The sequence below is a fragment of the Notamacropus eugenii genome, chromosome 6 (genome assembly GCF_028372415.1).
Source record: "Notamacropus eugenii isolate mMacEug1 chromosome 6, mMacEug1.pri_v2, whole genome shotgun sequence".
Lineage (NCBI taxonomy): Eukaryota > Metazoa > Chordata > Mammalia > Diprotodontia > Macropodidae > Notamacropus > Notamacropus eugenii.
The window spans coordinates 328,802,116-328,826,505 of record NC_092877.1 but is presented as its reverse complement, the minus strand read 5'-3'; the positions used below and the strand labels follow the sequence as shown (position 1 = coordinate 328,826,505).

The following is a 24,390-nucleotide window of genomic DNA, read 5'->3' as shown; positions in this document are numbered from 1 at the left end:
GCAAGAGAGATTAATCCTGTGTTTGGAAGGTATTAGATTTTGTGACCTGCAAATTATACACACACGCACACACGCACACACACACACGCACACACACACACACATATATATATTATTTCTTGCTTTCCATACTCTATACTGTGTGGCCTGGGGAGTGGGGAGGAGACAGAGAGAGAGAGACAAAGAGACAGACAGACAGAGATAAAGAGAAATAGAGAGAGGAGGAGAAGAGGAGAGGAAAAGAGAGAAGTGAGAGAGGAGGGGAGGGGGAGAGAGTGGGGGAGAAGAGAGAGGAGGAGAGAAAGAGAGAGAAGGAGGAGGAGAAAGAAAAGAAAGAGGAAGAGGAAGAGGAGGGAGAGTCAGACTGCATATCAGGACAAGCTGGTTTCAAGTCTCTCCATGTAACCCTGACCAAAGTCTTTCCCTTTTCAATACTGTTGTCAGCTCTCTAAGACACTGGCTTGCAGAACAATTTACATTGTATTGGTCTTTGATTTTTCTCACCAGGGTTCCTTATGCTGATGATATCATGAATCTAGATTCATATAACTAGATAGTATATCTGTCTATCTATATCTATCTATGTATCTATGTATCTATCTATCTATTTCTGTATCCATATCTATATCTATGCCCATATCCATACATATTCTCTCTCTCTCTCTCTCTCTCTCTCTCTCTCTTTCTCTCTCTCTCTCTCTCCCCCATATGTGTGAATTAATATTTAAATACTTCCAAGGTCTACAGTTTCATTATGTAGCTGCCAAACCTGTCCTAGCCTTACTCTTTGTAAGTTGTTGAGGCTAAAGATTCCTCACATTGCAGCTAGCTTTCTAATGATGATGAGTGCCTTTCACATTAGCAAAATTGCTTCCCAAATAATGAGGCAATGGGCACCTTATTACCATGTCCTATCTGAAGCCTTTTCAGCTTGATAGGACCTTCTGAAAGTACTATTCTGCTGGTAAAACCTTTGATAATTCAGCTCCACTTCCATGACAAGATGAGGCACTGGGAAAGGACTTTAGAAGAGCTTATTGTTATTCTAAGAATGTTCTCATGGGACCAACTGACCCCTATAATATTGTTATACTCAGTACCAGTTTTGGGTACCACTAATTGACAGTGTTACATGAGGCGTGCCTACACGTAGATTCAGGTGGGTACTCCGGACACCCTGATTTTCCTATGAGGAGCAATCGAACCCCATACAATTAGGAGTAAGTTAAAGCTGGAGAATAAATATACTCATTATACTCTGAGAAAACAACCATGTAACTGTATAAATATCCTGTTGTGCTTTGTTATTTAAATGAAATTTAAAGTGCTCAGGGAGATGAGGGGGAGGCTAAGTCTCTATAAAAGGCAGGCTTAGTAGGGTTAGATTAATCAATAATCTTGAAATATCTATGTAAACTAACATAAAAAAAAAAGTCCTATTAATGCTCTTTGGTTTTCTTTAACTGTCATTTCTGTATGTATACTTACCTGTTCCACCCCAACCACCAAGTGTCTTCCCTTAAAAAGAGAACAACAATGAAGTAAAACCATCTGGCACAGTAAAATTCTTCAATAGCACATGCAACTTTCTACATCCATAGGTCTCCACCTCTCTAATGAAAGGCAGAAGTTATATACATAAAATAACATTTAAAGTCCCTCTTATCTTAAAAGATCAGCTGGAAAATGGAGGGTTGGAAATCTGATTGCTAAGATAAATATCCTGATGGATGGAGTCACATGGAAATAATTGTGGCAATAATTAGCACTGTTTTCCTTTTTTTTGTTTTTTGACAATGAGGAAGAGAGAATGTAGTAGTTAGTAGCAGAGGGAAGCTATATTGATAGAGGAAGTTCTTTCCTGACCAAAAGAATACAGAGATTAACTTTGCTCCTTTGGGTAAGCAGAAGGCATATGTAGATAAAGCATTTTTCTCTAGGATGATTAGGCCCAGCTAGGACAGAATTGATGCTGGTAGTAGAAGTATTTTTGTTGTTGCCAAAATTGGAAGTCAAAAGTATGACCCACAGCTGAACATAGTCTAGAAAGGTTTTAGCCCTCAGTTAGCTCAAGGAGAATAAAGGTTTTTTTATTTAGTAAGGAAAGTAAACAGTAATTAATGACCATTAATTCAAATATACTTGAAAATCTTTGATGGTTCACAGGATACCTAAAATATGCATGTATACATTTCTTTAAATTTTATTCAGTACCATTTTTTTTTTTACATTACTTATGGGGTAGGAAGGGATTGATTAAAGGGGTAGGTCTAGACCCACCAACCAAATTAGTCAGTCAAATCAAAGAATCAACCAAACTCATCCTCGATAGACAGCCGCCATTTTTCAGAGCACCACCTCTGGCAGCAGTTCCTTGAATTACAGGCTAAGTACCTAAAATGGCACTCTGTGAGTAGGTCATAGAGGTCTTTTTTTGCCTCATTTCTTATCTAGCCTTAATCACTGAATGGGTGTTGCTTCAGGCAAATAGACCTGGGAAAGACTTTAGCTTAAAAGGTCAAGGTCTCCTACTGCATCTGGAGTCATCTCCAGTCATCCTGATCTATGCCTTGCCCCTGGATCCAGATGCTTCCAGAGGAGAAAGTGAGGCTGGTGACTTTGCACAGCCCTGCCTCACTTAAATCCAATTCACTTGCTAGTTAAGACATCACCCTCATGATGTCATTTGTCCTCTCTGTGAATAAAGGACAAACAAGAAGAAGAAGAAGTGCCTAAAGTAAAATGTTCATGGATTCAGAACTGAAAGGGGTCAGGTAGTCCAGCCCTCTCCTTTTTCAGATGAGAAAAGCAAAGCCCAGAGATGATAGGTGACTTGCTCAAGGTCACACAGTCAAGACTATTTGAATGCAGGTTTTCTGATTCTCAAACCCACACTCTTTCTGCATAATTCTTCATTATGGTATTGATCTTAGCTGCCCCAAGCCTTGGTCCATATAGTGGAAAAGTCAGAGATTCTAGCCAATCATGAGGGATCTTGATTGTTTTACAACTCAGGGAATGAATTCTTTATTTCCATGGGCTTTTATTAGGGCCATGCTTAAGTACCCTTCTAATGGCCCAGGATTTTCACTGTACTATAGGAACCTCACAATGTAAATGGCATTAGTAGCAGAAAATAGGCCAATATTGAAAATCACACAGCAGGCCAATGAAAATGTCAGCTGAGACTTTTGAAAATTAATGTGGGAGTTAGGTACTTTGGTTGATTTTTTTTTGCCTGGCATAGTAATTGACTGGCCCCAAATATTCAGATCCTGTTAAGTTATTTCAGGGTTCTAGAGTAGATTTTGAACAGCTGAGTGGCACAGTGGGTAGAGTATCAGGCCTGGAATCAGGAAGACTCATCTTTGTGAGTTCAAATCTGGCCTTGGACACTTATTAGCTATGTGACACTAGGCCAGTCACTTAACCCTGTTTGCCTCAGTTTCCTGATCTGTAAAATCAACTGCAGAAGAAAATGGCAAGCTACTCTAACATCTTTGCTAAGAAAACCTCAAATAGGGTCACCAGGAGACATAATTGAAAAATGACTAAGCAGAGTAGTTTTTGAGCTTTTCACTTTTGTATAGAACCAACCCTTAATAATGATTAATCTAGTAATGGGATATGATGAATATTACCTTTCAACAAGGGCAGTTAGGTGGTACAGTAGATAGAGCATTGGGCCTGGAATCAGGAAGACTCATCTCCATGAGTTTAAATCCAGCTTCAGACTTGACTGTATGACCCTGGACAAGTCACAACCCTATTTGCTTCAGTTTCCTCATCCATAAAATGAACTGGAAAAGGAAATGGCAAACCACTCTAGCATCTTTTCAAGAAAGCCCCAAAATGGGGTTATAGAGAGTTGGACATGACTGAAATGACTGAAAAACAACAAAAACTCTCCTTCCGATAAATGTGGAGCGTATCTTTTCTTGGTGCAAACCATGGAGGTTTTAGGTAGGCGTGAGGTGAATGTACATTCTGATGATGCTAAAGAGGTCACAAGTTGAATGATAAGACACAAAACAGTGGCGGGAGAGACAACCTTGAATCGATATGACTCAGAGACAGGAAGTATTAAAAGGGTGGCTGTGAGAATAGTGTAAGAATAGAGACTACAAAGAATGAAGATTGAAATTCCTTGTAAGTTGGGATTGTCTTCTTCATTTCTTTTGTATCGTCAGCACTTGATAAAGTACCAGGAAAATAGCAGGCACTTAATGTTTCTTGAATAGTTGAGTAATCAAAGCCAGCTCTGGGAGAGCAGTTTGTGGAATCTGACCTAAGCTGTTCTCCTAGAAAACAGACAAATTCAAGAGATTTGGGTGTATAGCAACCATCTTGAAACATGGCAAGGCTATGTGGAGAGCTAGAGTTGTCTCTCAAGAGTCAGTCAGAACAGGTTTGGTTTCCCTTTGGGTCTGGGAGCTGAGATTCTAACCAGCTGAGCAGCTAGTGGTGAAAGAAATGGGAAAGTGTGTGTCTAAGGAGAAGCCAGACTTTTCTTGTGATTTGGACAAAGCTAGACTCTAAAAGTATCTAGTTCTCACCCCAATATTCATCATTTTATGGTAGATCTGTGTCAGTGCCAAGAATGTAAGCAACTCTGTTGGATGGAAGGCAAGGAGCCAGGACTGAGAAGGGAACAAGGCTGGGAGTAAAGGATTGAGAAGTAGAAAAAGAAATGAGCTAGATATTAGAACATACTTGGAAGTTGATGGTCATAGGATCATACATTTACAGCTAGAAAGGGGCCTCAGAGGCCATCTAGTTCAATCCTCTCATTTTAGAGATGAAGAAAATGAACCTCAGTCTCATTTTGTGATATACCCAAGGTCACAATGGTAGTAAAAATTCAGAAACAGGATAAACACATTTATTCAAAGGCTTTCACTTTTTCCACAAGACCTGGGAATCTAAAACTGGATTCAAACTAAGAAATTCAGAGAGGTGGAATTGTGTTGAATGTCAGGACCAACAGGTATGTCTAAAATTCGGGGATTGTAGCAAAACCTTAGGATGGAGGCAAAGGTCAGAGCAAGTAATAACACAGGAACCCAGGTAGATAGACTGGGCATTTGGCAGGAAGACTGGGTAGTAGAGATTCAGGATGTGACCAGTCTGGTTAAAAATGGGGGCAGACCCAGATATTAAGGGTCAGATCAAGCAGGACGTAAATAGATGGAAAATGTGGGAATATGGTGTTATGGCAGGAACACTAGAAAGGGTTATATTTAAATGCTGGTTTGTTGACTGATTATCGAATGTGATTTCAAGCGTCAGACCTAAGTTTGAACCAGAAATGGAGAACTATTGCATCAAAGGATCAAACAAGATAGGATTGCAGGCATTGAAGTGCTCCACTGTTCTCTCCTGGTTCTTCTCCCTTGACTCCTTCCTTAATTCTTCTTCACCCAAAGTTCTTCTTGGTTCCACTCTAAATGTAAGAATTTCCTAAGATCCCTCTTCTCTTCTGTCTCCCTTTAGCCATTGGAGAGTCCATCCACTCTCATGGAATCTGCCATCACTTCAGAGGAGTCCTTATGTTTGTAACTATAGATGTCTCTGGGGAATTTACATTATGGAATCCTTGGGACTAAAAGGTGACCCCTGAAGGATTTCTCTCTTGTCTTCCTTGTTCTTCTGATACAGCTTTCTTTCTGTCACTTAAATAATGCGTTCTCAAGTGTGGACTGGGCTTCATTATACTGGGTACAAATGTAGAATTTAGGGTCTTCAGGAACATTAGAGATCATCTAGGGAGTTATGGACCCCAAATGGGGTCACAACCAACTATTTAAAGCACTAACAGGGTTGTGAGTGGAAAAAGTTTAAGAAGCCTTGGTAGTCCTTCCTACTTATTTTACAGATGAGGTCAAATGGCTTGACTAGTTAGTCAGGTGGGAATCTCCTGACTCCAAGTTCCATCTGCTATCTCCTATACCCCAGTATCTCGGTGGGGCCAAGTAGATATTCCTCCAGGTTCCCTGGGATGAGTCATATGAACTAATAACAACAAAGTTTCCCAGAAAGGTCTCTAGACCCTTTGTGACAAGAGTCAAGATCATTATATCCTAAGGATGAAATCAATAGGGGATACATGAGTTCATCAAAAACCTCAAAAAGCTCTATATCTTTTAAATACATCAGGGATTCATTTTTTAAAGAAGAATATGGAACCCAGACTTCAAGTGTCACCTTCCCATGTAATCTGGATGATTTATGATGTCTACTTTTGACTTAACCCTTTATAGGGAAACTCAGTTTCTACTATTTCTCCCCCGTCCCATAAAGAGAGATGGCCTTGTGAGCCTCTTCATTGTTTACTGGGAGAAGGCATCCCACAATGGTGGATGTACCATCATGAAGTCACTCTGCAAACACAGAATTTGACTTCTGAGTATGTCAGTACATGATGATGAACATAAACCACTGTTTTTAACCAATGACAGTTCTCCTTGTGAATAATTATTTTGCCCATTGAAAATATTAACAAAATAGTACTACTCAAGAGGCGATTTAAAAAGCCCTTTCTATTTTCTCAGGAGACTTATATTTCCCATTAACCTCAAGACCTTGACTTTACAATATTTATTAATTATCAACGATCAATCAAGGGCAATGATAAGCCCATATTTTAAAATATTTCACCACATACACAGCAAAGGAATGGGGTCTGCACTTTTGATATACTCATTTCTAGTCCTGGGCAAGCAAAAATTAAAGGCATTTCTTAAATTCCTATTATGTGACAGGAACTGTTATAAGTACAGAGAAAGAAATAACCAAAGTGAGACACTCTTAACCCTTAGGAGGCATATATGCTGGGGCTGAAATCTTGGTCACTAGAGGTCCCAGGTGGTTCTGAGCTGCCTTCACACATAGAGTACAAACTGTCCTATCACACAGTATTATTGTATTGTACCACATATGCTGTTCCCCGGTTGTCTTAAACATTTACATCTTACCTTTCCAATTGCAGTGTTAATTCCTAGTAGTTGGAGTGGTTGTCCTTTTTCTCCCCCTTCCCTCAAAGAGCCTATTCAATAAGTATTCAAAAAGTTCAATATGCAAATGATTTTTGCTGTTGCTTTCATGTAACTATGATTCTTTAAATATTAAATAAAATCTAGGAAGAAAAAATATGGAGAAGTTATAGCCTTTTTAAATGGAGGTGGCTTTCCTACCTCTCACCTCCTTACTTTCCCTATAGCAGCTAGGTGGTGCAGTGGATAGAGCACCAGTGCAGGAGTCAGGAGGACCTGAGTTCAAATCTCACCTCAGACATTTGACATTCACTAGCTGTGTGACCTTGGGCAAGTCACTTAACCCCAATTGCCTTATCCTGGGTCATCTTCAGTCATCCTGATGAATATCTGGTCACTGGATTTAGATGGCTCTGGAGGAGAAGTGAAGGCTGGTGACTTGCACAGCCCTCCCTCACTCAAAACGAAGTCAAGTGCAAGTCATGTCATCATTTCTCTGACGGCATGGTCTTCTTCGCCAGTGAAGGACGAACACACACATACTTCCCTATTACGATAGAGGGTGACCTATCCTCCCAATCTCTCAGGCTCACAACATAGGGATGATGTTGGGCTCCTCACTATCTCTCATTTCCCCATCACCAAGCTGTTTCTAAGGCCTATCGATTTCAACTTTGCAACTCTTCTTGAATATGCCTCCCTCTCTCCTCTGACACTGCCACCACTCTGGTGCAGTCCCTCTTTGCCTCACACCTGGTCTGTTGCAATAGGCTGCAGGTGAGTCTACCCGCCTCAAGTCTCTTCCCTCTCCAATCCTCCATTCAACCATCAAAATGATTTTCCTAAAAAACAAGTCTGGTCATGTCACACACCCACCCACCCCCAACTCAGTAAACTTTAGTGGCTTTCTATTGTCTCCAGGGGCAAATACAAAATGCTTTGTTTGGCATCATTCATATTCTAGCCCATTTCCTACCTTTCCAGTCTTCTTACCTCTTACTACAGGGGTGTGTGGGGTGATCAGAGAGGACTAGCCCCTCTGGTGTGAGGGCTGCCAAGACCTTTTCAGGGTTGCTCATCCATATTTGGTGTCCATCTTCACCCAACTCTCACATGTGTCTCCAAGAAGCTATATAGCATGTACAATGGCCACACCTTGGCAGATGGGCCAAACTAGGCTGAGGGTAAGCAACAGGCCTCAAACCTGTTGGTGAGTTAGGGGGATGCCCACCCCAAGCATATGAAGATTTAGCCAGTGGAATGGGAAGTTGAGAACAATTCATTCCAATAGCTGTGTAGGAGGCTGAAGTAGGTACTATGGAGTGCTTAGAACTTGGTCAGACGTAAAAAAGGACAAGATCTTCCCCTGCATCCTGGGCCATCACCAATAATCCTGACTTTTGTCCCGCCATTGAACATCAACTTTTCTTGAAGAAAGAATAAGACTGACAACTTTGTGCAACGATGCCTCACAAATTCAATTCATGAGCAAATCAAAATGTTGCTCCATGATGTTATAGTTCTTCCAAAATTAAGTGTGACCAAAAATACCACCCTACTCCTGGACAGCAACCTTTTGAACCTGACCTTCTGGTTGTTCCACAACAAGACACTCCATCTCTTGGCTCTGGACATTTTCTCTGACTCTTCTCTATGCATGGAACATTCTCCCACTTCTGCTCTGACTACTGACCTCCTTGACTTTTTTTAAAAGTTCTAACTAAAATATCACCTATAGGAAACCTTCTCCAACCCATCTTAATTCTAGTGCCTTGCCTCTTTTGTATCCCCAGTGCTTAAGCACAGTGCCTAGCACATAGGCACTTAATAAATTGATTGATTGATTGACATTATAGATCCATCCCAGTGATTAAAAATATCAAGACACTTAAGTCTTAAAGTTCTACTTCTTCCTAGTGATCTCATTATTTAAATACAAAAATACACATCCTTCTTTGTCATCTGACCATTTTCAACTTTTAGGGAGCTGCTGCAAAATTTTAAACTTTTCATTAATTGCTTCTATAAATTTAGATATAGATTTAGTTTTGGAAGGGATGTTAGGTGTTATCTGGTCAAAATCCCTCATTTTACAAAGGAGGAAACTAAGTTCCTGAGAGGTTAGATTACTTGACCAAGATCACACAGAGAGTAAATAACAGAGCTGGAATTTGAACCCAGGTTTCCAGTCTCCAAATGCAGAGCTCTTATCTTTATATCACATTTTTTCCTCAGAAAAATCATTGATACTATTTTAATCTGTAACATTCTTTACTAATGTTGTAAGGCTTCTGACCTCTAGGTTTACTTCTGACAGTATCTCACTGCTATTATGACTTCATTATTTTGAAATTTAAAATCCTCAGGAAATTTCTTGTTTCCGACTTGATTCTCTTACTCCAATAATGTATATATCCCTGGGGGTTTTGGCTTCTTTCCATTTGTATGAAAAGTATTCCAGGGGCATGATGTTTTGGAATTTTTGCTAACAAATATTGGTTAGAATCCATTATCTTTTACCAACAGGACTGAAATTAAACATAACAAATTATGTGTTTTCCTGCATTAACTTACATGATTCTTAGGTAGATTTTTTTTCATAGCTGTACTTTATTTACTTTCTATTATAAATCTTTAATTTTTCATCCTCATTTGCTTTTCTTCTTACAATCAGTTGTTTCAAATCTCTTGGCTGCTAACATGACTTCAGTGTGGCTTGAGATGTAGTTTTTCTTTCCAGTAATTTTTCCTTCTCTCTGAGATATTTCCCGTTGTTGCCCTGGATTGCATATTCCCTTATGCCTTGAAATGAACCATTCTCTCTGTGCTGCACAATCCTCTCAGCAGGATGGTGTATAGAAAATGGGAAAATACATTATCTTACACTTATTTTCAGAGCAAAGAATTATAAATATCTTTACTTGATTGCCACCTCCCAGGAGTGGGGAGTGGAATGAGCTCCGCTTTGCCCTTGTAAATAAGAGTGGGAGGAAAAATTCCTTCTTGGGAAATGGAGACATGATCTATTCCATAATTTGAGACAATGAACTGAGGCCAATGTCAAGTCAAGCCAGATTTCACTAGGAATACTTTATCCAAGGGGAAAGATATCCAAGACAGAAATCTAAAGCCAGGGAAATTAGGATAGGGTCAGAAAAGACATCCTACTGAGGGGGCATCCCTGAAATCTGTCCCATGAAACTTCCTTGTCAAAGACATCATTCTCTTATGGCAGTAACTCTTCATTTCTTTTAGAAGTGTTACCCCTGTTTATAAGCCTTCCAGACCCATTATTGGAACATTATCCAAAACACGGCTGCATTTCTCATTCCAAATTAAGACCTTTAAAGAGTATTATAGAGGATTGGCTTTGGAAGAGGAATTCCCAGGTTCATGTCTAGCCTCTGACAAGATCTGGAGCAATGCTTCACCTTGTCATACAAGGAAGCTGGGCTTGCATAAGCCTCATGTCTCATATAGTAAGTTCTGCATACAAATTCTGTTTCAAGGATCTGTGATATCCTTGGTATGGCTACTTCCTCTATAAACTCAGATCACAGACCCTCTCTAAATTAGGAGATAGTCTTCGAGAGGTGCTCTTAGCAATAGCTTCATTACCTTCTAGTTGACTTTTCTGAATGTAGCTAGATATTTCTCATAAAAGTTACAGGCTGACAGTCATAACTGAAATTGTCATTGCTGATGGGACTGTGATCTGATATGTTGAATCTATTTTCTTCACAAGCTTCTGCAGACTTTCCTTAAGACTTGTAATGCCATTCTGTATTTTACCTTCTTGATGAAAAGCAAATGCACTTTGGGGATGCTGGATGGACAGCCTCCTTATCATTGGAAACGTGCTCTCTGAATCACTAAAGGGGACTGTGGGGCTTAATATCGGTCGCTTTTCCCAATGTCTTAACTTTTGTCTTTCAGCTAAAGGGGTCATGTAGATGATGCCCTTCTTATTTTGCTTAGAAACTCTCAAACTTCAGCTTATTCTTAAGGATACAAAGTTGGTGCTGCCAAAGAAATTTCCCTTCTTTGACTTGAGGTCTAGCTTCTGTGTGTTATCCTCTTGTCTGTACAAACATAGTGTTCAGGTACACGTTTAATGTACGCACTCTCTATTCGCTTATTTAAGCATGTGCTCGCCTTTACCATATGCTCCTGTAGGAAATCTTAGTTATTTCATCATTGCCCTTGCTCTTGCAATCTCTTGCACTGAGAGAGTCCATTATGAGAAATTCTCAAATCAGGTTAAGAGGCACAGGTATGAAAAATCACATTTGAATTTCTCAAAAGTAAGTCATAGTTACACAAAGGCAACATTCAATTACACCTTTTTCTCATGAGATTGTGTCCACTCAGCATCAAAAAATTCTGTTTGAGTTGGTCAATTCAGGACCAAAACAACTTTGTTTTTTAATGCATGGTGTGTGTGTGTTTGTGTGTGTGTGCGTGTATAACATATATACACGCACACATACACGTATGTATGTATGTATGCATGTGTTTATTTAATTATCTATCTTTCTATCTCTATCCATTTATTTATTAAACTATTTATATCTTGCCTATTTGTCTATGTCTGTCTATACATTTATTCATCTATGTATATCTTAATCCATTTATTTATTAATCTATATCTCTATATGTAGATGTCAGACAAATCAAACAGTGAGTGAATTGAAAGCATTTTTCATTTTTCACTTGATGTTGCTACCATTCTGCAGTCTACCTAAAGCAAAACTATATACAGGAAGGAGATTGTTAGGATGGGGCTATTATATTCTGCTTTTGAAACTATCCTGTTAGTGAAATTTCCTAAAGATAATTAAACTAATAGTGCTATCAAATGGTGATAGCCATTTGATTGATTATCTTATTTTCAGAGGAAACTGTCTGCCCAGGCACCAAATTGGAAATTGAGGGGGATGCCCATCACTTGGGGAATGACTGAAAAAGTTGTAGTATATGAATATATATTGTGCCTTACAAAATGATGAGCAGGCAGATTTCAGAAAAACCTGGGAAGACTTACGTGAACTGATGCTGAATGAAGTGAGCAGAACAGGAGAACATTGTGTACAGTAATCCAGCATTGTTTGATGATCAAGTATGATAGACTTAGCTCTTCTCAGCAATACAGTGATCTAAGACAATTCCAAAAGACTCGTGATAGAAAATGCTGTCCACATCCAGAGAAAGAAATATGGAGTTTGAATGCAGATCGAAACATACTATTTTCTCTTTTTTTTAGTGGTTGTTTTTTCTTTCTCCTAGTTTTCCCTTTTGTTCTGATTCTTCTTTCACAGCATGACTAATGTGGAAATATGCTTAATATGATTGTACATGTATAGACTATATATATACTATCAGATTGCTTGCCATATTTGACAGAGAGGGAGCAAAGGAGGGAAGAAGAAAGACTGGGAACACAAAATCTTATAAAAGTGAATGTTGAAAAATGACTGTCTATTATAAAGGGTGGAATTATATCCTATGCTTAGTAGTGAAATCACCATCCAGAGAATGTCACATCCTTTAAAAATTGATTACATGATAATTTGTTGGTCTGTTTTCCACACTTTAATGCTGGGATCTTCATAAAATCCTTAACAGTGCCAGGTTTTATGTCTCTATACAGAAAAATAGCAAGTCTCTCATGCCAATGTGTATGGCAGAGAAAGGAAGTGAATTTGTATTTGATCCATCTGTTACCGATGCAGTCATCCACATTTACTATCACTGGGAGCCTTGAGTGAGAAGGGTGAGATGGGACTCAAGCTGAGATCAGGAAGATTCAACAGGAAGCCAATAGACACATAATATGAGCAACATTTTCAAAACTATTTTTCATTTAATTTCTGAAGCATTAGTGATTTGTAGTCATCTCAGGTCATTTTTTTTACAGCATCAGTCAAAGATTAAGTTCAACTTAGAGCATGCAGTATTTAACTGAAGAATATTTAATATAAGAACATATTTTAAGGTGAAAGGCTGCTTTGCATTAGTTAGATATTCTCCTCCTTCTTATTAATCAAACAAACCTAGCTGGAAGAATGGGACTGATCACTACCTCTCAAAGCCACAGTGTTGTAGAACTCTGAACACCACCATAGTCTACTGTCTGCTAAACCTCCTCCATGCATTTGACCAGAACTCCTAGTGTAGAAGGTGGAAAATCCAGGAACAAAGTCCTTCTGCTTGGTGATGGGACTATTAGCAGTTGTGTGAGCATCTGTTAGATATGATTGGGTCATTTGGAATGGGATGCTTCTAACCAAACTACTCAACACACAAGAGGCAATGGAATGTTGCACATAAAAGAAAAATGCTAGCTTAATGGTTAGACAGTCTACTTCTGGATCTTTCTGCTTCTTAGTAGTGTGGTCTTTTCACTACTTTGGGCCTCTTTTTGCTTCTGTAAAATAATGGATCAGACTAAATCACTTCTAATAAGCTAGTTCTAGAGATCTGATTTTGATGGATATATGTGGAGCGTCACATGGCTACTGTGTGTCAGAGGTCAGACTTGAAGCCAGGTTTTCCTGACTCTGAAATTCTATAAGAAATCATCTTCTATTTGGGGAAATTTTTGAACCCTTTAAGGATTTCATTATATATTCTTTGAAAATCTTAAAACATTATATAAATATTGTTATTATTATTGCATATACTAACATGAATATTTACAAAGCATCTTAAAGTGACTGTGGAGGATCCATGAAATTGGATGGGAAAAAAATATGACACCTTTATTTCCACTAACCTGTGATTTAAAATTTAAAATTTCCTTCAATTATTTGAAAACATTATTCTGAGAAGGTGTTCACAGTCTTCACCCAACTGCCAGAAGAGGTCCATGACACAAAAAAAGTTAAGGACCCTCATCTTAAAGTTTATAGATTCATTCCTTACATTGATCCCATTAAGGAGGTGGTAAGTATACTACTATCCTATTTTATAAGGAAGAGAACTGAGATTCAAAGCAGTTAAATAAGTGTCTTTTACATGGTCACCCAACTATGAAGTATCAGGTAATAATAAAAACTAACATTTGTATAGCATGTGCTATATGCCAGGCACTATGCTAAGCAATTTTGGATTATTATCTCATTTGATCCTCACAAAAACTGTGGGAGGTAGGTGCTTGATTATTCCCATTTTATAGATGAGGAAACTGAGGTAGACTGAGGTTGAACTAGTAAATGCCGTAGGTTGGATTTGAACTCAAGACTTTCTGACTCCAGGCCCAGGGCTCTCTCAGTGCTCCCCCTAGCTGCCCCAGACCCAGGATTTGAATCCAGGTCCTCTGAATCACGGGACCACGTGGCTTCCCCCATATCTCTTTTTCTGTGGAAGACTATGAGACCTACACATACAGTGGACAAAAGGCAAAAGAAATATATGCAAAATATCTATTTGAATTGATATGGCCTGAATTTGTCTACTTTGAAATTTATTTGAATTCTCAAAAGGAACAAAAATCTGTCTTTGGTTTCTCCTAGAATATTCTGGACCATCTTGCGAAGGGAAAGTGGATCCATGTGCCTCGTTGCCCTGCCAGAATAATGGGACATGCTATGCTGCTCGGGCTCACTTTACCTGCAGCTGTAGTGCGGGATTCACTGGACCCACGTGTGCCCAGCTGATCGACTTCTGTGCCCTGAATCCCTGTGCTCATGGAACATGCCGCAGCGTTGGGACGAGCTATAAGTGTCTCTGTGATCCTGGTTTGTATTAGCTTCTTACACATATTGGAAATTTCACTAGTCTCTAAATCATGTCTCAAATAAAAGGAGCACATTTTCCCCCAGTTGGCATTTAATAACTATTGAATGCTGGCATGCCTTATTTTAAGAATATCAGATGTAATAAGTTCTTATTCTGAGTGTCATACAGGATGCATGAATACTTCCTACATATGAACACCATGTGTCTATGAGAGGCAAGAGGGTGCAGTGGAAAGGAGTCAGGAAAGCTTAAGTTTTGGCTCTGGCTCCTGCACTACTAGGCAGCCCTGGGCAAGTCATTGAAATTCTCTGAGCCTCAGGCTTTACATCTCTAAAATGGGCATATTAACTATAAGATGATTGTGAGAAAAGCTCTTTCTAAAACTTTAAATGCTAAATAAATGTGATTTATTATTTATTATCATCATTATTAGTGCAGACTTGCGACTTTATTGGTGCAGGAAACTTCTGATAAGAAAACTCCCTCTACCAATGCAGATCTGCATCTGCTGTACAAGAGTAGATTGAGGTTAAGTGACTTGGCCAGGGTCACACAGCTACTATGTATCAGAGGCCACGCTTGAACCCAGGTCTTCTGAACTCAAAGACCAGCTCTCTCTATCCATTATGCCTCTAGGAATATTTAAGGAAATTGGGGAGCTATAGAGAAATTCAACGAGGCATGTGAAGGGTGCTTACTGTTTTCTTCCATAGAAATTCTAATTTTTTTTGGTGTTCTTAGATTCACAGGACCTTGAAGTTCCTTTAGAAAACACTTCCTTCTCTCACACTCATTAAAACATTTCAGGAAACTGGCTTTCTTCTCTGTTCTTTAAAACATAGAAGATCTGAGTGGGGTTTGGGTTCAGCCTGCCCAACAGCTCAGTCTAGTGTCTCATAACCCTTGTAATCATGGATTTCTGATAAATGTGTATGTAAGTACACTATGACCCGTTTCCTTTTGTTTGGTTCTCGGTAGAAATAGGAGACATGTACTCATTATGTCTGCTACAACATCCCCTCATATCCGCTCTACTATGTGCTTGGGGTGAACCTTCTGAAAAAGAAAAGATTTCAGTGAAGTGATGCCTTACTCTTCTGGGAAGTTCCAACATTGAGACTAGTGTGTGTGTGTGTATGTGTGTGTGTATGTGTGTGTGTGTGTGCATGCATGTTCGCATGCATCCACTGAGACTAACAATGATGACAAGAACTTTGTTGTTGTTTTAAATGTGAGATGGCTCACCCTAGGGCCCTTTGCAAAGCACTTCTCTGAATATCACAACATGTACAATCATTTCCCACAGAGATGCTCTGATCTCAAACCCCCAGTGGAGGCTACAGTTTTTACTCTTCTATCATCAACTTTCTTGGTCCTCCTTTCACCATCTCCTGTGAATCTTGCTTTCTTTATGAAGCACTCAAAGAAACGGATTAGATACTGGAATACTAGCTAACTTTCAGTCCCTCCTTTTCCTTCCTAAGCTTTATAAAATTTTTACTTAGTTTTAGGAATTTTATGGTATAGTGAAAAGGGGGATGGATTTGGAATGGGAAGACCTGGTTTCACTGCCACTTACTATCTGATTGACCTTGGTAAGGCTTAACCTCTCTAGGTCTCAGTTTCTACAAGTGTAGAATGAGGAGAAGGCAGCTAGGTGATACAGAAGATAGAGTGCTGAGCTTTGAATGATGAAGACTTATCTCCGTGAGTTCAAATCCAGTCTCAGACACTTACTAACTGTGTAACTCTCGACAAGTCACTTAACCCTGTTTGCCTTAGTTTCCTCATGTATAAAATTTGCTGGAGAAGGCAATGGTAAACCCCTCCAGTATCTTTGCCATGAAAACCTTAAATGGGGTCACAGAGAGTTGCACATGGATGAAAAATGACTTTAAAATATAAGGGGAGTTGAACTAGATGGTTTCTGAGATCTCTTCCAGTTCTAATCTATGAGTCTAGGAATTGAATCTATTTTAATGCCTCAATTAAAAGGAATCGTTTGAAGAAAAAATGCTAATTCTTAACAATGAAGAATAGAAAATTTTGAACATGGGTGAAGAGGAAGACATGCTCTTTTTATATAAAATCTACTGCTCAGTGATGCCCTTCCCATTGAGGCAGTGTTATCTTGCTCTTCCTAGACCTTATGGTGGAAGACACCTTCCCTCTTCACCCTCCCCCAGAATCCTCTGCTCATATGTCACAGGCAGTCAGCTCAGTGATCAGCTATGGTTGGGCTCCTGATCCCTTTGAGTTTTCAAGTGCCACTGACAACCAATGCTACAACAAGGTTTTCCTCCAGGAACTACAATTTGAGGGCACAATAATTGAACATATGAACCGCTTTATCTCATGGAAACGACTGAACTGGGAATTTGTTAGCAAGGATACTTAGGAAAAATAGAAAACTGTGGGGTATGGTTATTAACACCTATCTGTAAACCACTTCAGTAACTTATTTCTACCTCCTACCTAGCTGTACTTAATTACTCTTTGTATGACCTCCTCTCTCCCTTTCTTCTACTTTCATCCCTGTCCTAGCCAAACCAGATGGGGCTATTCAGTCTTGTGTGACTTATAAGGAAATGTTGTATATAACAGATCATGGGAGGTTGAGTATGGTAACACATGATTATAGTCCTGGTAGCTGCATGAGGTTGAAGCTGGTGGATCCCATGAGTTCAGGAGTCCTGAAGTGCAGTAGTGCTAAAGGTGTCTGTATTAAATCTGGCACCAAAATGGTGAGCCCCCAGGAGTGCAGGGCCATCAGGCTGCCTAAGGAGAGATAAACAAGCCCAGGTCAGAAAAGTGGAACTGGTTAGAGATTCCTACTCATCAAAATTAGGATTAAGCCTCTGCATTTCTTTAATAGGCAAGATAGGGAGACCCAGTCTCAAAAAACTCAAACCAACCAAACAAAAAACCCCAGTGGATCATGAAAGTCATTTTTTGCTCTACCATCTCCCACCCCAACCCCCATGATATCATCAAACAGAGGGCTTCTTTCCTTATTTTTTTTTTATCATTCTTTCATTCTCTGATCTGTGGGTTTAGACAACTGGAGTTTACTTGATCAGTTCATTAGCATAAGTCACTGACCACTCACTTTCCACATCTATAAAATGGGCACAGTCACTCATGTACTATATACCCCCACAGGGCTCTGTGAACAATCAGATGTGATCATGTATGTGGAAGTATTCTACATCTATACAATGCCTGAAAAAAATAAAATACATCTCTCCATGTCATTCCTTAATAATAAAGGGAAGGCCCTTTGATGGAATGGAAGAACATCAAATTTGGATCCTCAAGACCTAGGTCTGAATACTCGATGGGATGCTTACTATATTTGCAATGCTGGGTTTGTTCCCACCTCTGGGCTTCAGTTTCCTCATCCTGGAGATGAGGAGGCTTTACTAGAAGATGTCCAAGGTCCCTGCCAGATACGTCTTAGGAATGCTCCTATGAATAGAAGCAGTTAAAGAGCAGCCAGAATGAGAATTTCATTATTGAGATTCATCCACCTATAGGACAGGAGAGTTATAAAGGCAACAATATTATTAGTAATAATAATATAAACCAGACCCTCTTAACACTTGATCACGGAATAGGATTTCTTATACAGCAGGCTTATCTTAAATCCCATGCAAAAGCAGTATATGTGGCATACAGAGAATTTAACTGGGAATCAGGCAGGACCTGAGTTGAAATCTTGCCTGGATTTGAGCTGTGTGATTCTTGGGGCAGGTCACAATTTGGATAAGCCTCAATTTCGTTGCATGGAAAATAGGGATAATAATATCTGTAGTACCCACCCAACTGGGTTCTTGTGACCTTAAGAAAATAACTTAGTCACCCTAGCTTGTTTCCCCATCTGAAAAATAATATTAACAGTAATGATAATAAGCATTGGCATTAATTACTATGCTTTGAGGTCTGCAAAGTACTTTACAAATATTTCATTTTGTGCTCATAAAAGCACTGGATGGTTGGTTGGCTACTTTTATCCCCACTTTACAGATGAGGAAATTGAGGCAGACACAGCTTAAGGGACTTGCCCAGGGTCATATAATTAGTAAATGTTGAGGCTGGATTTGAACTCAGGTCTTCCTGACTCTAGGTTTAGCATGGCACCACTTAATTGTTTCTTATGAGAAGACTGTTCTAGATCATCTCAGAGACCCCTTCCAACTTGAAATCTGTGAAACTATGAAATGAGATAAGATGTGCAGAACACCTCAGAAACTCAGAAGGCCTATATTTATGGGTGACCAGGCACAGTATAGGAGTCTCCTGACACAGACTTCCAAACACCATGTTACCAAAGGGCTCTTGTAAATACTTTAAAATGGCTCTTTGGGCTGATGCTGTTCCAGAAGCTGCCTTTGGATCCAGCATCGTGGGAGAAAAAGGCACCTTAACATCTGGTCTGAATTTCCATTTTAAGAGGTGACTATGACAAGTCTCTCAATGCACTGTTTCTGGTCTTAATCTCTTGGAGCATGTAATTGCCTTACCACTCCTTTGCATAATGGAAGAATCCCATGAGAATAGGTTAAATTGGGTATCAAGCTGGAGAACAACATACATAGTCCTCTTTATGGATCACTAACACATCCAATTCCATAATGGGGCAGCAGCCTGGAATCATATCAGGCTGATAATTATTCTACAACTGGCATGCAAAAAAATGCCTTTTTGATTACAGAAAGTTAGATCTACCAGGCGCTCCTTTTTTCAAACCTCATTTTCAGGTTATTGAACGAGAAATTTTGATGGGATTTTAATATTAAGTAATAAAATGTCAGTGCTGTATAATCACCCTAAGGTTCTTTCTCTCAAATAGCCATGTTAATGGATAGGCCATGCATATTCTAAAAAATTTACAGGTTGGCCGCACATGGCCTTAAAAAAAATTACAGATTGTTGTCTCCTGACACTGAAACTGAGCATTGAAATGTGCAAGATTCATGTGCACAAATTTCATATCCAGGCTGTGGTTTACATCTGATTGTCTCTGTGGCATGAATTTAAAATGAAATAGCAGACATTTGGATAACAACTCCCATGGCCAGTGGCATACAGGATGACTTAAATTGTGGGCTTATAAAATAAAGCCAGGAATATAAAAGGTGTGGTTTAGTTATAATTGAATGGAAGCATTAAAGTGCCTCCCATGTGCCAGGTGCTTTAAAATTATTCTGCTGTTTGTTTTTCACAACAGTCCTTAGAGACAGGATCTGTTATTTATTCCCATTTACAGTTGAGGAAACTGAGGCAGGTAAAGGTTAAGTGACTTGTCCAGGGTCACACAGCTGGTAACATCTGAGGCTGGATTTGAACTCAGAGCTTGCTAATTCCATGCCTGGTGCTGTATCTGCTGCACCACCAAGTTAATACACAAAGAAATGCATGAGATTGTGAAGAAAGAGCTGAGAATCAATTTTCTTCCCCCTTTTTGTACTTCCCCTCCACCTTTCCCAACTTTCTTGATGTCCTTGATTCTGTGAGTTGTTTAAAATATATATACACATGTGTGTACATACATACATGTATGTGTGTATATATACACATACATGTATATATGTACATGCATATATATGTATATATGATTAGCATAATATCTTTCAAGAGAGAGGGAGAGCTGTAACTGAAGAGTGTTTTTGGAAGGTGTGTTTTCTTTGGGATAAGACTGTACCTGTGAGAGGAAAGTGCTGATAAGGGCACTCCCTTGACCACCTAAGACCGATGGCTGCCATCTTCTCCACATCTCAGAGTCTTAGAGAATTTCTTGGAGGACTGGGAGGTTAAGCCACTTGCCCAGGGTCACGTGGCCAGTATGCATCAGAGGACACTCTTGAACCTGTCTTCTCAACTCCAAGCCCAGTTCTATGGTGTATTATCTTTGGCTTTTCTTTATGTTCCTGCAAATTGACAATTTGGACAAGTGGTATAAAAGCAAAGAGATTACCCAGCTGTCATGTACAAGATTGGACCCCATGAGCAAAAGGAGGCAGTGCTTCCATTCTTTCCTTCCCAGCAGAATGCAAGCTCTTTCACGATGCAAATGATTACATTTTTGTCTTTGAATCCCCAGGGCCTAACACAATGTCTGAGACATGGTGAGCATTTAATAAATCCTTGTCGAGTTAGATTCTTTACCTTATTTGAGGAATTGGAGCTGTCAGAGATCCTGAGACTCTTTAAAAGCCTCATAGCAAGGGTGGGTGCAGTACCAGTGATCAAGAACCATGGGCCAGTCCCTTCCCCTCTCTGGTTCTCACTTTCCCTATCTGCAAAATATGGGTATCTCTAAGATCTCTTCCAATTCTATATCCACAATCTTAATGTCATGGAACAAAACTGTTACAAGTGACCCAAAAACAATAGATAAAAAAAAAACAACCCAGGAATTTTTGCTGATTCATCATTATCATCTTTGCGGCTGTTCATTCATTTCAGTTGCGTCTGACTTCATGACCCCATTTGGGGTTTTCTTAGCAAAAGTACTGGAATGGTTTGCCATTTTCTTCTCCAGCTCATTTTACAGATGAAGAAAACAAGGAAAGCAGAGTTAAAGTGACTTGTCCAGGTTTACGCAGCTAGAAAGTATCACAGACTGTATTTGATCTCATTGATCACCATCATCTAGTGTGTTATTAATAATGTGATCAGAGCATCTGGATCTAGTCACCATTAGAAACAGGCAGCACATTAGGCTTCTTCATAGGGAAGGATGGATTTTTTTTCTTCTCAAAGGGTTTCACATGTGCATAGTTTCAGGAATCTGTAACAAGGTCATTTCTCCTTTTATACTTAGGATACATGACTGCATAGTAGGACCAATCATGTCATGTCTTGCTTTCCATTGCCAGAAATATTCAGAGGCCATTGTCCTCTTCTTGAGAGCCCACAGCTAGTGGTTCCACTCTCTCACTGTTGGATGAGATCCTGTTGGCTAAATTCCAGTGCCCATTGTGTAGTCATACAGAAATGAGACTATTGTAGCATCAGGAATCCTTGGCTGGGGCATGAATTTAAGGTGGCTTTTGCCATCCTACCTAAGTCTGCTTAGGGGACATTTGCTCTAGCACACTGAATGTAAAACTTGATCCATTCTCCCAAATAGGATGTTGATGACTGTATTTGTCATATCCTAGGCAGAGGTTGGTGACATCCTTTGCCTCTCCCTCCAGATTCCCCTGAAAGGGTGCAACAATAGGCATTAAAAACATCTCTTATGCTCCTCAGGTTCTAATCGGGTCATTCAAGTGAGGCATTGGCTACTGTTGATAGTGGATTAAGTTTCAGATTCTTGCCTTTCCTTTCAAGGTCCTGAATAGGTTATTAGTGATGTGGCTGAAACACTGCCTCACTCTTTAGCATCTGTATACCCCCTTGCAGAATATACATGAGTTACTATACTTACTTCAAGTCTGCATTTCCTATTTTTTTTCTCACATTATTTCCTTCATACATTTTATGTACCAGTCAAACTCAATTACTGGAAGTTCTTAAAACCCTACATTGTATCCCCTGCTTCTGTTCCCTTGACTGCCCCTGCCCCTGCCCCACCACCATGTTTCTCCAAGGAGGAAAATATACTCCCTCCTTAGTTTTACTTCAGCATCTGTGGCTTCCTTCCAGCTCAGCTTAGGTAGTACCTCTGAAAGGCACCTTCCCTGACGTCCCTAGGTGTTAGATGCCCTACGTCTCTCTCCTCACCTGCTTGTGAATATCTTTATGCCCTCATAGTACAATGGGTGCTCCTTGAGGACAGGAGCTGTCATTCAGTTCTTATGATCCCTAGCCCCTAGCTCAGTGCCTTGAGCATAGTAGGCGCTTAATAAATATGTGTTGGATGGAGTGGAATTGGAATTGGATGGAATACTTCAGGGATCTATGTGGGTACCCCTTATACCAGTGCAGGTCACAAACACTCCCTCTCTCAGTAGATGGTCTTTATGAGTTTCTATAGCTGAGAACATTCAATGTGTGATGGCCAAACTTCTGATCATATTCCTCTAGGAACTTGGCTTCTTAGCCCTTATAGGCAGACATATAGATCATTGACAGGAACCCTACTTGAAGATCTTCCAAACTGATAGAAACTGCCAGAGCTTGTGATTCAGTGGCATAATCTTTGGAGGTAATCACTCCTATGAGGGTAGATGAGACTACAAAGGGAAAGAGGAAAGAGACAGAGGGAGGAAAGGAGAGAGAGAGAGAGAGAGAGAGAGAGAGAGAGAGAGAGAGAGAGAGAGAGCAGGACATAGAGACAGACAGATAGAGACACAAAGACAGAGAGAGGGAGACAGAGACAGGAAGAGAGAGAGACAGAGAGATAGACACACACACAGACACCAGGGTAAACCACCAGAGGGAAAAATGCTCCATTTTTTATTTGAATGCCTCTTATCTTAATTGTTGTGTACAAGATACCTGTTTGTTTACTCCCAGATACTCTCAGCTGTGGCTGTCCCTCATGCCTGTGATTCTCTCCTTCTTCATCTGCCTCCTGGCTTCCTTATCTTCCTTCAAGCTACAACTCCTTTCCCTCATTCCCCTTAATTCAAATCCTTCCCCTCTGTTGATTACCTCCAACTTCTGTCTCCATCTTGTTTATACGGTTGTTTGGAGATTGTTTCACCCATTGGACTGTGAACTTCTTGAGAACAGGGGCTGTTTTTTGCCTTTCTTTGTATCCCCAGCACTTGGCACAGTCCCCGTCACTAGAAGACATTTAATCAATATTTATTGACCGACTGACTAACTTGCTGTCTCTTCCTGCCTTTTTTGGCCTTCTGAGACTGCTTCATTTTATCCTTGAAATTGAGAGGTGAAATTGAAAAGAGGGAAAGGCACTCTAGTTTTGGATTTAGAGAATCCATGTTCAAATCTCACATCTAATAGCTCCTACTCATGCAGCCTTTCTACCTGGATGACAAAGTGTGATTTGTGTAAGTCACCAATCCCTCCCCCTCCCCCTTAGTTTCCTTATCTGTAAAATGAGAGTATTGTCTCTTGGCCTCTGAAGTCCCTTCTAGATTTAGAGCCAATGTTTTTGTTGCCTTTCTTTTCTCATTTCTTTGTTTGGTTATGCTTTTGGTATCCTAGCACCCCAGTATTTAACCATACACAGGTTATCTGCAAACATCATTCATACTCAAGCATCACTTGATCTCCCAGACCTCCCCGCTGGAGATCTCATCTTGCCATCCATCATGGATAGTATGACATTTGCTGAGATCTGTTTTCTGTCAACGTGAATAGCCAGATTAGATCACCACAAGAGAGACTGACTTGCTTGCCTTATCTTTTTAGATCCTTTTTAACTCAAGCTGTTGCTTAATTCCTTATTGATTTGAGATTTGTGGGAAATTTCAGGAAAAGATAGACTTGTTTTTTTGATTTGCGTTTCTCCTCCCTTGTTTCCAAATGCCCTGTTTTGAAGTATACAGCTGAAGTCTCTCCATTCACTGACTGCTTTTTCATCTGCCCTGTTGGGGATGATTCCAGGCTCTGCATGAGGTTTGTCGTGAAGGACATGGATAGATGACCTGATTCGGCAAAATGGCGTGTCTTCGTGCCACCATTCTGAACATTTTTTTTAACGCCATGTTACTGTGCTCCATTTTTAGTCATTTGCTCC

At 39.8% G+C, this 24,390-nt stretch overlaps 1 protein-coding gene across 1 annotated transcript in view; it reads left to right on the top strand.

Moving 5' to 3' along the window:
- Nucleotides 1–24,390, top strand: part of DNER (delta/notch like EGF repeat containing) — a 351,957-nt gene that overhangs the window by 263,739 nt on the left and 63,828 nt on the right. The window contains exon 8 of the mRNA XM_072618085.1: nucleotides 14,507–14,731. Within this exon, the coding sequence (XP_072474186.1) occupies nucleotides 14,507–14,731 (225 nt within the window). The remainder of the gene's footprint in view (nucleotides 1–14,506; nucleotides 14,732–24,390) is intronic.